Below are 17834 nucleotides of genomic sequence, written 5' to 3' on the forward strand. Positions count from 1 at the left end.
TATCCATATCCTAATATTGAACCATTCTTGAATTCCTAGAATACACCCACTTACTCATAGTCTATTATTTTCTTTAATGTGTTGCAGGATTTTATTTTCTATTTTATTTAGGATTTCTGCATCAGGAGTCAGAAGTGGGATTGGTTTGCACTTTTCTTTTTTGTTGAATCTTTGTCAATTGTTGGTATCAGCGTTATTTTTGCTTCATAAAAGGAATCTGGAAGGTTCCCTCTGCCCCTACTTTTTTTCCTAAGGTCTGAAACAGTTTAAATAGCATTGAAATTATTTGCTCTTGAAGATTAGACAATTAATTTCTCTTTGAAGGCATCTGGGCCGAGTGTTTTGCAGGAGTAAATCTTTGAAATTTTTCTTCTTTTTTTCCTATGGTAATTGGTCAGTTTAGGTTTTCTATCTTCTCTGAAGTAAGTTTTGGTAAATTATATTTTCCTAGAAAATTATCAATTTCTTCCAGATCTTTAAATTTACTTGCTTAGTGTTGAACAAAGTGGGTTTGTAGATTCATTGAGTTTCCTTTGTGTCTGTGATTATTTCTGTTTTACTGCATTTTTGTTTGCATAGTTGTGTTTTCTGCCATTTCTTTGTGAATAGGTTACCTAATTTGTTTAATTTTTTTCAAGGAAAATGCTCTTGGATATATTTATTGATATTATTATTATTTCTTTTTCTCTAACATATTAATTTCTACCTTTAATTTATTTATTTTTTAATAAATTTATTTATTTATCTTTGGCTGCATGGGGTCTTTGTTGCTGCGTGCAGCCTTTCTCTAGTTGCAGTGAGCGTAGACTACTATTCGTTGCAGTGCGCAGGCTTCTCATTGTGGTGGCTTCTCTTGTTGCGGAGCATGGGCTTCAGGCATGGGGCCTCAGTAGTTGCAGCATGCAGGCTCAGTAGTTGTGGCTCACGGGCTCTAGAGTGCAGGCTCAGTAGTTGTGGTGCATGGGCTTAGTTGCTCCGCGGCATATGGGGTCTTCCTGGACCAGGGATCAAACCCGTGTCCCCTGCATTGGCAGGCGGATTCTCAACCACTGTGCCACCAGGGAAGCCCTGCCTTTATTTTTTTAACTCCTTTTCCTTTCTTAAGTTTACTCTGTTGCTCATTTATTCAACACACATTTATTGAGTGCCTCCTACGTGTCTGACTCAGATCTAGGAAGTTGGGTTATATCAGTGACCAAAAAAATTGACCAAAAAATAGATGTTTGATGTATTTACTTTCTTTTTCTTTCTGAATTTTTTTTCTTTCTTTTTTTTTTTTTTTTGGCTACGTTGGGTCTTCGTTGCTGTGCACGGGCTTTCTCTAGTTGCGGCGAGCGGAGGCTACTCTTCATTGTGGTGCGCAGGCTTCTCATCATGGTGGCTTCTCTTGAGGAGCACAGGCTCTAGGCGCATGGGCTTCAGTAGTTGCAGCACACAGGCTCAGTAGTTGCAGCACGTGGGCTCAGTAGTTGTGGCTCACTGGCTTAATTGCTCTGCAGCTGTGGGATCTTCCTAGACCAGGGCTTGAACCCATGTCCCCTGCATTGGCAGGCGGATTCCTAACCGCTGCGCCACTAAGGAAGTCTGGCAGGTGGATTCTTAACCACAGCATCCCCAGGGAAGTCCCTTGTACTTTCTTTTACTTTTGGTTAGTAACATAAGTATTTCAGGCTCGGCTTTTTCCTTTGAGCACTATTTTAGCTTTATCTCATAGGTTTTTTGGGTTTTTTTGTTTGTTTGTTTGTTTTTGTTTGTTTTGCGGTATGCGGGCCTCTCACTGTTGTGGCCTCTCCCGTTGCAGAGCACAGGCTCTGGACGCACAGGCTCAGCGGCCATGGCTCACAGGCCCAGCCGCTCCGCGGCATGTGGGACCTTCCCGGACTGGGGCACGAACCTGTGTCCCCTGCATCGGCAGGCAGACTCTCAACCACTGTGCCACCAGGGAAGCCCTATCTCATAGGTTTTGATATGTAATATTTTAATACTGTTATTTTCTAGATATTTTGCAACAATTGATTTGGAGTTCCTTCTTGTCCTAAGAATTTAAATAGAGCATTTAAAAATATCCAGTTGTTTGGAGCTATTATTTCCTGGTTATGTTATTCATTTTAACTGTACTGCTTTGTGATTAGACTGTTTTCTGAACTATTTCTTCTTTTGAGACTGTGCTTAGATTTTGTTGTCTAATATATGGTCAGTTTTGTTACACTTGAAGAAGCACTCTGTGTCTTCATACAGACTTTTTGACATATATGTATTTGGACCAAATTTATTGTTATTTAGTTCTTGTGTTGTCTTAGTGTTTGTCCACTTAGACTGTTATGGACTGAGAAAGGTTAGCAAGTTAAAGACTGATTTCTAATGTGTGCCAACATATTTCACCTTGTATTTCCTATTATTTTGTTTTTGAATGTTAGTGCTTTGATATTTCTAATTGCTTCGTGTTCAGTGTGAGTTGTAATGCCTTCCTTATGAATTACAACATCTTCATTGTAAATTGCACTCTTAGCATTAAAAAGTCTCATTTAATTTTTCTTGGCCCAGAATTTAATTTGTCCGATATTGAAATCATGACCTCTATTTTCTTTTTGTTTTCATCTGAGGGAATACATTTGCCCACTCTTTTATTTTTAACCTTTATAACTCACTTGTATACAGAACCATTAGAATTTGTTTTATTATCCAATCTGATATTTTTCTCTTATAAGGTAAGTCCAGCCCATATACATTTATTGATACAAGAGATACTTTTGTTCTTAGTTCTATCAGTTTATTTTATATTATTATTTATATTTTATAGCTTTTAATTTAATTTTATTTTTTAAATTCAAGTTTATTGAAGTATACCTTATATTCATTAACATTCATCATTTTTAGTGTATACAACAAAATATAAAATAGTTTCATCACTTCAAAAACTTCGCCTATTTTGTCAGTGCCTCTCCCCACTGGCAGCCCCTGGCAATCACTCATTTATTTTCTGTGCTTATACTTTCACCTTTTCCAGAATCTTATATAAATGGAATCACATGGTAAGTAGCCTTTTGAGTATGCCTCACTTCACTTAGCATAATCCATGTTGTTGTGTGTAACAGTAATTTGTTTTTTTTTAAATTGAAGTATAGTTGATTTACAATGTTGTGTTAATTTCTGCTGTACAGCAAAGTGACTCAGTTATACACATATATACATTCTTTTTTAATATTCTTTTCCATTATGGTTTATCCCAGGATATCGAGTATAGTTCCCTGTGCTATACAGTAGGACCTTGTTGTTTATCCATTCTATATGTAATAGTTTGCATCTACTAAGTCCAAACTCCAGTCCATCCGTCTCCTACTCCTCCTCTCCCTTGGCAACTTCTATGTCTGTGAATCTGTTTCTGTTTTGTAGGTAGGTTCATTTGTACCATATTTCAGATTCCACATATACATGATATCATATGGCATTTGTCTTTGTCTGGCTTAATTCACTTAGTATGATAATCTCTAGTTGCATCCATGTTGCTGCAAATGGTATTATTTCAACCTTTTTTATGGCTGAGTGGTATTCCATTGTGTATATGTACCACATCTTCTTTATCCATTCATCTGTCAGTGGACATGTAGGTTGTTGCCATGTCTTGGCTATTGTAAATAGTGCTGCTGTGAACATAGGGGTGCATATATCTTTGCGAATTATAGTTTTGTCTGAATATATGCCCAGGAGTGGGATTGCTGGATCATACGGTAATTCTATTTTTAGTTTTCTGAGGAACCTCCATACTGTTTTCCGTAGTGGCTGCACCAATTTACATTCTCATCAACAGTGTATGAGGGTTCCCTTTTCTCCACACCTTATCCAGCATTTGTTATCTGTAGGCTTTTTAATGATGGCCATTCTGACTGGTGTGAGGTGGTACCTCACTGTAGTTTTGATTTGAATTTCTCTAATAATTAGCGATGTTGAGCATCTTTTCATGTGCCTATTTGGCCATCTGTATGTCTTCTTTGGAGAAATGTCTGTTTAGGTCTTCTGCCCATTTTTTGATTGGGTTGTTTGTTTTTTTTTGTTGTTGAGCTATATGAGCTGTTTGTATGTTTTGGAAATCAAGCCCTGTTGGTTGCATCGTTTGCAAATATTTTCTCCCATTCCATAGGTTGTCTTTTCATTTTCTTTATGGTTTCCTTTGCTGTGCAAAAGCTTTTAAGTTTAATTGGGTCCCATTTATTTATTTTTGCTTTTGTTTCCATTACTCTAGGAGAGAGATCAAAAAAATTTTTTTGCCATTTATGTCACAGAATGTTCTGCCTATGTTTTTGTAGTAGTTTTATAGTATCTGTCTTACATTTAGGTCTTTAATCCATTTTGAGTTTATTTTTGTATATGGTGTTAGAGAATGTTCTAATTTCATTACATGTAGCTATCCAGTTTTCCCAGCACCACTTATTGAAGAGACCATCTTTTCTCCAATGTATATTCTTGCCTCCTTTGTTGTAGATTAATTGATCATAAGTGCATAGGTTTATTTCTGGGCTTTCTATTCTGTTCTGTTGAACTATGTGTCTGTTTTTGTGCCAGTACCATACTGTTTTGATTACTGTAGCTTTGTAGTATAGTCTGAAATCTGGAAGGGTTACACCTCTAGCTTTTTTCTTTTTTCTCAGGTTTACTTTGACAATTCTGGATCTTTTTCAGTTCCATATAAACTTTAGGATTATTTGTTCTAGTTCTGTGAAAAATGTCATGGGTATTTTGATAGGAATTGCATTGAATCTGTAGATTACCTTGGGAAGTATGGCCATGTTAACATTATTGATTCTTCCAGTCCAAGAACACAGTAAATCTTTCCATCTCTTTGTGTCATCTTCAATTTCTTTCATCAGCATCTTATAGTTTTCAGAGTACAGGTTTTTTGCCTCCTTAGGTAGGTTTATTCCTAGGTATTTTATTCTTTTTGTTGTGATGGTAAATGGGATTATTTTCTTTATTTCTCTTCATGCTATTTTGTTGTTAGTGTATAGGAATGCAAGAGACTTCTGTGCATTAATTTTGTATCCTGCAACTTTACCAAATTCATTGATGACCTCTAGGAGTTTTCTGGTGTTGTCTTTAGGATTTTCTATGTATAGTGTCATGTCATCTGCAAAATGACAGTTTTACTCTTCCTTTTCAATTTGGATTCCTTTTATTTCTTTTCCTTGTATGATTGCTGTGGCTAGGACTTCCAAAACTGTGTTGAATAGAAGTGGCAAGAGTGGGCATCCTTGTCTTGTTCCTGATCTTAGAGGAAATGCTTTCAGCTTTTCACCATTGAGTATGATATTAGCTATGGGTTTGTCATATATGACCTTTATTATGTTGAGGTATGTACCCTCTATGCCCACCTTCCAGAGAGTTTTTATCATAAATGGATGTTGCAGAATTCTTTATGTATTCTGGGTGCAGTTCTTTTCCAGAGTTGTGTTTTGAAACTATTTTCTTTCAATCTTTGCTTGGCTTTTCACGTTATACACAATTATCACTTGAGGAGCAGAATTTTCAACTTTTGGTGAAGTCCAATTTATCAATATTTTATGATGTGGATTTTGCTTTTGGTGTTGTATCTAATAATCATTTGCCAAGAAAGGTCACAGTTTTTCCCTAGATTATGTTCTAGATGTTTTAGGTTTTACAATTTTTACATTTTATAATTTTTTAGACTTTACATTGGTTCATTTTGAGTTTTCCATATGGTGTAAGGTGTAGGGATAAAGGTTCATTTCATTTTTTGCAGATGAAAGTCCAAATATTCTAGCACCAATTGTTAAAAAGACTTAACTTTTATTTATTGAATTACATTGAAGTTTTGTGGGAACTTACTTGGCCGTGTGTGTGTGTGTGTGTGTGTGTGTGTGTGTGTGTGTATTTCTGGACTCTCAATTCTGTTCCTTTCCTTTATATGTCCTCCTTTCACCAATATCACACTGTTCTGATGACTGTGGCTTTGTAGTAAGTCTTAAAGTCAGTTAGAATGGGTGCTCCAACTTTGCTCTTCTTTTTCAAAACTGTTCCTTTGCTTCTGCATATTAAGTTCATAGAATCTGCAAAAAGTTCTGTGAAATTTTGTTTAGGATTATATTGAATCTATAGATAAATTTTGAAAGAATTGACATCCTAACTATATTGTGTCTTCCAATCCATGAATGTGGTGTATCTCTCCATCTATTTAGGTCCTCTTTAATATTCTTCATTGGTGTTTCATAGTTCTGGAGTTTTTAGCAAATAGATTTTGTACATGTCTTGCTAGGTTTATATCTAATTATTTTGTGGGTTTTGGTGCTATTGTAAATGCTACTATTTTTTACGTTCAGTTTCCAGTTGTTCATTGATAGTTGAAGAAGAATGATTGATTTTTGTTTGTTGATCTTGTATGAGATCCTATTAAACTCACTGACTAATAGCTTTTTTGTACATTCTTTGGGATTTTCTATGAGCATAATCATGTACTCTAGGAATAAAGACACTTTTATGTCTTGATTTGCAATGTGTATACTCTTTTCTCCCCCTGTCTTATTGCACCTCTCAAATGATGTCCCCATTTAAGTAGGGGTGGCATTTTTGCATTTTCCCTGATCTTAAGGAAAAGCATTCAGTATTCGTTATAAAAACGATGCTAGCCATAGGTTTTTTTTATGGATGCACTTTATCAGGTTGGAGAAATTCCTTTCCATTTCTAGTTTGTTGAGAATTTTTATCATGAAAAGATTTTGAATTTTGTTAAAAGCTTTTTTGTACCAAGATCATCATATGGTTTTTCTTCTTTAGTTTGTTAATAAGGTGGGTTACATTGTTTGACTTTCAAATATTGAAACAGGCTTTCATCCTCAGGATAAACTCACTTGGTCATGATAGTTTCATACATATGTATAATTGCTACATCTGAATTGCTAATATTTTGTTGAGGATTTACATTCATGAGAGTTATTGATCTTTAGTTTTATTTTCTTTTAGTGTCTTCTGGTTTAGGTATCAGGGTAATCCTGGCCTCATAAAATGAGTCCCTCTCTTCCTTTTTCTGTAAGAGTTTGTATAGAATTTTATCTAAAATTTTAAATCCGTGAGCTTAAACGTGTTCATAGTATTTCCTTATTATCCTTTGAATATCTGTAGGATCTGTAGTGATGTCCCTTTTTTCATTCCTGATGTGGGTAGTTTATATCATGTTTTCTTTTGTTGGTCAGTGTCCCAAGAGGTTTATCAATGTTATTAATCTTCTCCAAAAGCCATCATTTAGTTTCTCTGATTTCTTTGGTTTCTTACTGTTTTTCTGTTTTCAATACTATCGATATAAGCTTTTATCTTTTGTTCTTGCTTTGAGTTTAATATACTCTTCTTTTTTAATTTTCTTTAAGTGGAAGCTTAGGTCATTGATTATAAATCTTTCTACTTTCCTAATAAAGCATTTAATGCTATAAAATTTCCTCTAATCACTGCTTAGCTGCATCCCACAAATTTTGATGTTATGTTTTCATTTTAATTCAATTAAAATATTTTCCCTTGTGACTTTCTTTCTGACTCATATGTTATTTAGAAGTGAGTTGTTTAATTTCCAAATATTTCAGGATTTTTGACATATCTTTCTGTTATTTCTAGCTTAATTTTCTTATAGTCAGGTTACATATGTTGTATTGTATCAGTTCTTTCACATTTTTTTGAGACTTGTCTGGTGGCCCAGAATATGTTGGTGAATATTCCATGTGTACTTGCTCTCATATGGTGGAATGTTCCATAAATGTTCTATAAATGTCAATTAGGTCAAGTTTATTTTTAGCATTTTTTATGTTTCCTATGCCCTTGTTGATTTTCTGCCCATTTGTTCTATTGTTTACCAAGAGAGGAATATGGATGTCTCTAACAATAATTGTGGATTTGTCTATTTCTTTCTTTACTTCTTTCAGCTTTTGCTTCATGTATTTTGAAGCTCTATTAAGTACATACACATTAGGATTGTTGTGACCTCTTGATGAATTGCCTGCTTTTCATAATGTAAAACCTTTCTTTATCACTGGTAATATTTCTTGTTCAGAAGTTTACTTTGATTAGTAAGATAGCTACTCCAGCTCTTTTTTTTTTTTTTTTTTTTTTTTGCGGTACACGGGCCTCTCACTGTTGTGGCTCCTCCTGCCATGGAGCATAGGCTCTGGATGCGCAGGCTCAGCGGCCATGGCTCACAGGCCCAGCCGCTGTGCGGCATGTGGGATCCTCCCGGACTGGGGCACGAACCCGTGTCCCCTGCATCGGACTCTCAACCACTGCGCCACCAGGGAAGCCCCTCCAGCTTTTTTTTTTATTAGTGTTTGCATGATATATATTTTTTCCACTCCGTTACTCTATGTCTTTATACCTAAAGTAGATTTCATATTCTCAACATATAATGAGGTCTTGCTTTTTTATCCAATATGACAGTTTCTAATTTTTAGTTGCTATGTCTAGACCTTTATATTTAATGTAATTAATTTACATGGTTGGATTAAAATATTCTGTCTTGCTAGTTGTTTTCTGTTAGTTCCTTCAGCTTTTGTTTCTTTTTTTCCTCCTTTTGTGCCCGGTTTATAGGAAGCACACAGGATAAATGAACAGTTAAGTGTCACTACAAGGAAGAAATCAACCAAATCAGAGTGTGGGGCGTTCCATGGAACAAATAACATGATGTTGCCAATAAATCAGTGGCATGAAATAGAATTTTTTTTAAAGGCTTAAGAAATAGAACAAGGCAATTATATCTTTTATGCAATGTGTGGAACTTGTTTGGATACTGATTCAGACAAACTAGAAGATGTCTTTGAGAGGAATAGAGAAATTTAAGTACACACCAAGCATTAGATAATATGAAGGAACTACTATTCATTCTGTTGGGTATAACAATGGCATGGTGGTTTTAAGTGTTTGTGCATGTATGTACATATATAAATACATATTTAAAACTTGTCAGTTAGAAATGCATAACATCTTGAATTCACTTAAAACACTCTAGAAAAGAAAAAGAAGCATGTGGTAAATTAAACTGGCAAAATGTTGCTAATTATTGATGCTGGGTCATGGGTATTTGAAGGTTTGAAGTTTTTCATAATAAAAATGTTAAAAACAAAACTCAACAAAGTAGAGTGCACACTGAAATAGAGACCACAGAAAAGAACCAGGTCTGATGGAGAAATGATGAATTCTGTTTGGACATATTTAGTTCGATGGACCTTTTGGGGCTTTGAAATGGACGTGTCCTGCATGCAGTTGGTCCAGAGTTCTAGAGATGGTGACTGAAGCTGTGGGCATGGAGAAACTATCCAAGGAAGGAATACAGTGTGATAAGCGAGGGCCCAGGACTAGACTAGGAAGAACTGGATGATGTAATGGCCAGGTAGAGGGGGCTGAGCTTTGTGACTGGGGAGAAGTAGCCAGAAGGTGGAGGGGTCACAAATGCCAAGTGAAGTAAACGTTTCCAAAAGGAGGAAGGGCTAACGGAGCCGAATGCTGCCAGATGTCAAGCAATGTGAGGACCGAAATGAGTCTATGGGTTTGTGTCATGGATGGAAGTTGCTGCCTGGGTGGGAGCTTTGTAGGCGGAGGTACAGGAGTGAGGTGAGGAGTGAATGGGAGGTGAAGAAGAGGAGACGGAGAGTCTAGACAACTCTGAAGAAGTATGTCTGTGAAGTGGAAGAAAGAGGATAGTAGCTTGAGGAGATAGAGTGAGGAAAGAAGACGGTCTTTTGTTTTTAAGGTGAGACATTTTTGAACATGTTAAAATGACAAGAGGAATGATCAAGAGAGAGGAAAAGGTGAATATGCAGTAGAAGGAGCAGTCAGCAGTGGAAGGTTCCTGAGAAGGCAGGAGGGGAAGAGATGGGGCTGGCTCCTTGATTCTGTCAGGTAGGCTGACTTCTTTGGGGTGTTTTCCCTGAGAAGTAGGAGGTGATGCCACCTGCTGGTGGAGAGGGGGGAGGTGGGGGTTTGGAAGTGTGAGGGACACGGAGAAGGTTGTAGTAAGTCATGGAAAAGGAAAGAGTGAGTGAGCAGAGGAACACAGTTAGGACTGCTTAGCTAGGGGGAGAATCCGACGGGGACTGAATGAGAGCAGGGTAGGCAGTGTTGGTGGAAGGCAAGGATGGTGTGGATGGTGAGGGTGGGGAGAGGTCCTTGTGGCAGGCATGACTAAGGAGGACCTCATGGAGGACACCGGACCTATGGTGATGAGCAGATGCTTTTGATGGTGAGAGCCTGAAAATGGTGCTTAATGTTTCCTCGACTCCAGATTCCCATCTCATATCGCAACCGACTGCCCCCTCAACCCTTCACCCCTCTAGCCCCCCCCCACCCCACCTCCTGCCCCCAAACAGTCCTTGACTTTCCAAATCTGACATGGCTTCCAGGTCTGTGTCAGGGTTGTTTGTCAGTTTAAAAATCTACTCTTGCTTCCCAGTTCCTACCAAGAGGCAAACATTTTAGTAAGCCTGAGTCCCTGCTGTGTGGGCAGGCATGGCGGTACGCTGCAGATGGGGTTCCTGCCCGCCTGGGGAGCTCCAACAAGACTGAGCAGCGTGAGGAGGAGAGGCCAGTTGCAAATGGTGCTCTCAGGCCCACTGTCCACTGTCATCACCCCTCCCACAAGCCTCTTCAAAAACACGAAGGATGGTGTCTTACTCGCAGACAGGGTTCTGGATGATGCCAAGCATTGCAGTGGGCTTTTCCCCACACCTGTGTATGCTGTGTCTCCCTTGTCGACCAGCGTGGGCACCAGAGCACATTCTGTCCACGCCCTTCTCAGACCCACCAGCTCTCCACAGGGCATGGACTGCTGACCCTGTCCCTGAGGTTGCTGCTTTCAGTGGCGCCTAATGGTTGCAGTCAAAACACCATCAGAGGAAATAAGACTCTATAGGGGCCTGTGGGGAGGACTGGGCAACACACAAGGCACCTAGCATGTGTCATTTCTCTTTCTAGCTTAACTCAGGTGATCCGAAAGTTTGCCAAACAGCTGGATGAGTGGCTAAAAGTGGCTCTCCATGACCTCCCAGAAAATTTACGAAACATCAAGTTTGAATGTAAGTATGAAGTTTGGGAGCAGGGGGGAAGGGAGGGTAACATTTTAGTGCCAGATATTTTACATAGGTTGTTAATAAAATAATAATAATAGCTAAGAATGTACTGATGCCTACAAAGCACCAACTATCATGCTTAGCACTTCCATACGTTAACTTCGTTAATCCTCACAAAATGTTTATTATGGGTGGCACACCTCTCCTTTACAGAAAATGAAACAGGTTTAGAGAGGAAGTAAGCAGCAGAGGCAGGATTAGCTCCTAGGTCTGTTTGATGCCAGAGTTTCTGCTGTCACCACCACACTCCTTATCCCATTTAATCCTCACCCATCTCTGCAATGTAGGAAACAGTATCCCTCTTCTACAGGTGAAGCGCCGAGAGGCAAAGAAACTTCGCCAAAGCCACACAGACACACAGATGGTAATTAGGGGCCAGGAGTCAAACTCACGCCTATCTGACCCTAAAATGGAGATTTCCCCGAAGCTCCTGTCCACAAAGTGGGGGTAATAGAAGACAGACAAGAGCTTCAGGGCTTCATCTATTTAATTCTCTGCCTAATGAGAAAGCAAAATTAATATTTCTCATGGGGGATTCGGACTGTGAATCTTTTCTCTGCTGAGCATCACCACTCATTCCCCAGCATTTATTTTGCCTGAGAAAACTGGTCCTATTTCTCTGTCTCGATGTGTCTTTACTTGTGGGAAGTCTCACGTGCTATTAAGCCAAGGTGAGATGATGTTAAGCCAAATAAAGTTTTAAGATATATGTTTCTTAAAACCCCATTTGAATACAGCTGGCCATGCTTGCCTGAAATAAGTACCAGCAAGGAAAATGAAGGAGATCAAATTACCCTCTCTCCACAGGCAAAGGGGGCCCTTTCAGACGTGCTTTGAGGCCGCCTGCCGTGCCCATCACCTATTGATAAAGCCTGCTTTATTTCACGGCTCTCAGTTCTTTTCTTTCCATGAGCACTAAATTCCACATCACAAAGTTAAAGAAAAAGTAATTAAGGAGAAGGATTAACGATTGATCGGCCTGGAAAATTAGAAGTTCATCTGTCCCCCGACTCCACCTGCCCCCCCCTTCCTCCACCCCATGCCCTATTTTTCCAACCAAGCTGGTTCTGAGTACAAATTAGAATAATCCCAGGGAAATTTCTGATTGTTTCTTGACCAGTTCAGAAATTAATGAGAAGAAGCCCCGTGCCCATTTTAATTACGCTGGCAAAGCAAATCTGTTGAAAGTCCGAAGCCAGGAGGTTTGTCGGACCTGCCACCTATGGGAGCCTGGAGGCGCCCACTCTCCCCAGGGAGCCTTGGGGGTGCACTTCGAGAACGTGCAAGGAGTGGAGACACACATCTCTCCAAAGGACTCTGTAAGGATGAAGACCTTGGGCTGGCACATGGCTTGTCTGCTTCGAAACCTACAGATATAAGATCACCCCACTTCAAAGCATCAGCCTATTATGTCAGCATAGGACCCAGGATCATCCATACAAATAGGTCGTGGAGACTGTTGGATGAAAACGACAGATTATGAATGCAAAGCCACATTCAAGGTGCCGCCCAGGGTTCTATCCTAGAAGCAACCCTGCTCAATCAAGGTTTCCTAGTAGATATACTACTTTTTAAAGGGCCTTCTTCAAAGCTTCCACTTGATTCCTGCAATTATTTATGGGGAGAAGTGATTGAGCTTGCAATTAGCGAAATGAAAGACAAGTAAATAATTGCTTTTACTCACGGTTGATTGACGCCACAGTTTCTCACACCTGCCAGTGTGGAGTGTGGGCCACTTTGAAATATGTACCCCAAATATCGTCATCTTAGGAAATAGTTGTCCCTATGGGAGGACAAAGAAGCAAATGCAGGGTTTTGCCAGTGGGTGCAGAAAACAGGGTTGGACAGTGACAAAGTTAGGCAAACAAGGAAGCTACTTTTTGAAATCGGCCTGCGGAAAATCCAAGGTCGGACCATAAAGCATAAAATATGTCATACTCACTCTTTTCTTCCTGCAGTGTCGAGAAGATTTTCCCAAATTCTGAGACGACAAACATCCCTAAATCACCTTTGCCAGGTAGCTGTCCTGTGTTATGTGTTCTGTTGCTAAGTCATTGAAAATGAAAGGCAGATCCACAGCAACTCTGGAGAGGATCTGCCAGGGCATGGTTGTTTAATAGCACACTCTCACCATTATCTTAAATTTCTACAGATGAGGAATTGAAACACTAGCCAATCACTAAATAGTTTCAAGTAACACACAGAATAATTTCTGGCATCATTTCCCCATTAACCTTTCATATATTCTAGGTCCACAAGTTTTGTGTTTTGCTTAAGTACATCGGGGTTTCTCAGCCACTGTTGCCTTTGGGGGCTGGGTAATTCTTTGTTGTGGGGAGTTGCTTTGCTCTACCCACTAGATGCCAGTAAGACCACCCACCCCCAAGTACCACTTTGGTTGCGACAGTCAAGAATGTCTCCAGCCATGGCCATGTGTAGCCTGGGGGGTGCAAAATCACCCCAATTTTGTTTTTTCCCCAGGTTTCTGTTCTTTTTAGCACAAAAGTGACATTTGCTTACTATTAAAAAAATTTTTTTAATTAATGAAAGTATATACGTGCAGTAAAAAGTGGAAGATCCCGCTGTAGCCCTGTAGTTCTAACTGATGGCATAAAGTTTTGCATTTCTGTTAATTTTGAACCTCAAGGAAGGGAATCTAAGTCTGTTAAGGCAGGCCATTAACATTCATTAAACTGTTAATGACCTTAAAGCCCAGGGGACAAACTGGTGTCTGCAGGTCAAATCTGGCCCGCAGATGTGTGGGGTTATTTTTGTTTGATTGGCATATGTTCAAAAATTTTTTTTTACTTAGTCACTAACAGTTGAAACTAGGAGATGACAACTAAACACCCACATTTTCTGTAGAAAAATTGTAAGAGCTGGCAACCCCAGAGCTAATTTCCCCGGGGCAATAACCAGCTGGATGGGCCGAGCTTTTCTCTAGCAGGCAGGGTCCTCTCATCACCTCCGCTTTCTCTTACACTTGGCCCACCACACTCATACACTTCACCTGCCTACCTTGTTTATGTGTTCGGGTTTGTAACCTCTCCCTTATATTGTTGGTTCTGGGTTGGTGTGGGTTACTCAAGGTCAAGGTGGGAGGGGGAGGGGTCTCTAGTTAGAGTGGCCTGAAGGAAGGCTCCAGGCCAGGAACCAGAAAGTGTAAAACTACCGCCCCCCACCCACCGCCCCCCCACACACACACCCCTCACTGTTTCAGCCCTGCCCCTGGCATAAATGGCACAGAGGGAAACCTTCCACGTTTGTACTGTTTCAGAGGCCACACCTGGGCACTGTTCTGGGGTAGAGCAGAGCCTCACAGGTTAATGGGATTCAGGAAATAAAATGCATAGTAACAAAATAAACACTGCCAGGGTTAGTTTTCAAATCCTACCTCTGTCCATCAAAAGGTTTTAGGAGGGACTCAACACAAGCCTGAGGGGTCTATTAATATCACTAAACATACAGTATCTACACATAAAGATCAAAAATTTCTTGTTTAATTTTTTTCTATTAAATTTCAATTGCATAAATATGTGTATCTTTTTAAAACAAAAACAATAATAATTTTACAATAACAAAAACAGTGATTAGATGGAAGCAAATATTTCCAGACCTTAATGATGGTAAATTCTGGGTCAGGGAAACTCATATTCATCATGGGTATTGGGTCTTGGGAATTGTCATTTTTGTCTTTGTATCTTACATATTTATTAAATATAAAAGATTTTAATGTGTATATAAAATAAATTGATTTGAGATATTCTTTATAAAAAAAAAAAAAAAGGAAAGACTGCATTGTTTCTGAGGGTGCATGCCGTCTGGTTCTTCTTCCCAGCTTGGAAGAGCTGGTTTTGGGTCATATCAGGGAACTAGATACGGTTTTAGGACATAGTTAAAAGTAGACATTTAGGAAGTTTAGAAAGGCCTTTGACCCTTTAATGTACCATGTAGGTAAAAGCATCCACACCCACGCCTACAACCACCTGCATGCTCACGGGCATGCGCACACACACACACTCACCACTTCTCACATAGGCAGTTCGTACTTTACTCAGCAATTGCTACCTTTCCATCTTCACCGGACAGCTATCAGACACATTTCTGGATCAGCCAAACGACTAGGGTTAGTGCTGGGAATGAAACACCATGGAGCATCTTAGCTAATATCCCAGCAAGCCTTCCTAAACACACACAAGGCAAGTCAGACTAAACAACATCCAGCCAAAAACTCACCCCCAGATACTTAAACCCAAGAGCCAACTATCCAGGCCCTTTTGGATATACACTGAGCAAGCAACTTGGCATTCATATCTCAGACATTCATCCCACAAAATCTTTTGAGTGCCTACTGTGTGCCAGACATTTACGCTTAGTGGTACTTGCCCAACAAAAAATAATGAAAAGTGATAAGCATTATGAAGGAAAGAGAATGGAAATAGAGAATAACGGGGCATTTTAGATCCTATTTAGATAATGTGGTTAGAGAAGCCCTCTCCATGGGTACTGCATTTAATTTGGAGCACACATGATGGCAGGGTGGCCGGGGCAGGGTGAGAGAAGAACATTTCAGCAGCAGGAGCACCCTGTGCAAAGGTCCTAGGATGTCAGAGCGACCACAACAAAGAGAATCGACCTGCATGAGAGCAGCCTCATTTATTGAGCTCTTACTCCCTGAACTGTGCACCTTGCAAGCATTACCCCAAGGAGTCTTCAACAGTGGCCCTCCTGAAGAGATAGGTACTAGTACATCTCCATTTTATAGATCAGGAAACTGAGGTTAATCTGCTTGCCTGCCCCCAATCAATCAGCTGGTCAGTAGCAAGGTCAGGATTTGCACTAAGTATATTTGAATCCAGAATCCTAGACCTTCACATTCAGTTATCATTAGAAACCAACCCAACTCACTTTTCATATATTCATATATTCTAGGCCTCTGTGTTGTGCAAAGACTTCTACAATGATTTAAGTAAGGTTTTATTTTACCTGTGCTCGGACAGTCTACATGTAAAAGGGTTGTCAGTATTTACATTTGATTGGAAATTCATAAGCATTAGGCGACTTATAATGTCCATGTGTCTTTGAAATCTTGTTTTGTTTTATTAAAGACATTTTTGAAAACATGCAAGTAAAGGAAATGATTCTGGAAGTGTTTTTCTTTGCTTTTATCAGTATTGTTACAACTTGGTAGTTCCAAGTATTGTTGTTCCGAGTATTGTTCCAGCTTACAAATTTAAGTTCTACTATGAGGGTTGCTGAGGAAGCCACAGATTAAACACACACACACACACACACACACACACTCACACACTCACACACTCTCACATTCACACAGACCACAATAAAGACCACTGAGTCGTAAGGTATAGTTTCCTTTTCTTCCATCTCAATTATTCATATTTGTTTTAATTATTATAGTTATATAAAAAGCAAAAGCAGAAAGCTAGACCATAAACTGCTTCAGAATGCACTTAGACTAAAAATACACCTTGTAAAATTTCTGGGGTTGAATCTATCATAGGCCCAAGGGTAGCAGGACCCTTCCTAGATCTGAGCCTGTTGCTTCTCACACGCTAGAGACACGGGTTATTAAACACAGGGCTCTCGCCCACAAGCTCACATCAGGAGGCTGACAGATCTCTGGGCTTCATCCCATTGTTCCACGGGGTCAAGACCAAAGGGGCTGGGAACAGCAGGTTTGGTCTGGCCTAGGCCACCATGGGGTAGTTTCTTATAAAGAGAGATCTGAGGAGAGAGCCACAGAGAAAATGGTATACGGATCTTCTGAGTTATAGACTCATCGTCTGAGTTTTCTTGAATTTCAGAGTACTTTGCAAAGTACCATAAACAGATTCATTAAAAAGAACTAAAAGGAAATAAAGGAAGGGGTTTTAACCTAACAACCCATGAGCTAATGAGTTGATTGGATTGGATTCCAGGCATCTCGAACAGTGATCCACAGTGCAGACATCACATTCCAAATGCTGGAAGACTGGAGGAACGTGGACCTCAACAGCATCACCAAGCAAACCCTCTACACCATGGAAGACACTCGAGATGAGCACCGCAAGCTCATAATCCAGTGTAAGATGCTCTACCAGGGCGTGTGTCTTTTTATTTGTTTAAAAAGAAAGAAAGAGTATCTTGGTACATAATTAGGTGGCATTCCCACCCTGTCCTTGTCCCTGGGATCCCATCCCCTCTCTTCTTCCTGTTAGATGGGTCAGCCTAGATGGAGGGGCTAGCTGATTTACAAGGACATGGGTCAACCTTGCTGGAGAAATTGGGTGCTGGGGCATTGGGCAGCACACAGTGTCAGGCAAAAGGCCCCACCCGTGACCCTCGATGCCAGGTGCTGTTCTCTAGGTGGCATCAACAAATGAGGACAAAAGCTTGCTGCCTCTCTCAGTGTATGCCATTATGTCAGCCTGGAGGCAGCTGGAAATCCCACCTACTTTTCTGTGGAGGGTCACGGGCGTCAGCCCACCTATTTACTGGCAGGTGAACCTCTCAATCGTAGTAGATGTTTGAGAAGGGGATGGAAGGTGATTCACTTCTGTGAATACATGTTCATGCCCCTGTGGATAAAGATGGTGAGAGTACCGCTCCAGGTATTATCCTGATGTGGTCGGGTTGCTCTTCTTAGCAGCAGAGGACACAGAAGGCCAGAGAACACCCCCATTCTTAGCACATCTGTGCTGTTCCTCAACGGCCCATCACAGC

The 17834-nt window shown here is 40.0% G+C and overlaps 1 protein-coding gene across 2 annotated transcripts in view; it reads left to right on the forward strand.

Annotated features, from left to right (window-relative positions):
- RFX4 (regulatory factor X4) overlaps nt 1-17834 on the forward strand; it is a 91290-nt gene that overhangs the window by 34907 nt on the left and 38549 nt on the right. For both annotated transcript variants that reach the window (XM_022599815.3, XM_022599818.3), the window contains 3 exons: nt 10957-11057; nt 13070-13128; nt 17051-17195. In XM_022599815.3, the coding sequence (XP_022455523.1) occupies nt 10957-11057; nt 13070-13128; nt 17051-17195 (305 nt within the window). The remainder of the gene's footprint in view (nt 1-10956; nt 11058-13069; nt 13129-17050; nt 17196-17834) is intronic.

Source organism: Delphinapterus leucas, chromosome 11 (genome assembly GCF_059928025.1).
Source record: "Delphinapterus leucas isolate spDelLeu-1000000601 "Yukka" chromosome 11, BTC_Dleu_Yukka2, whole genome shotgun sequence".
In the NCBI taxonomy this organism is placed as follows: Eukaryota; Metazoa; Chordata; class Mammalia; order Artiodactyla; family Monodontidae; genus Delphinapterus; species Delphinapterus leucas.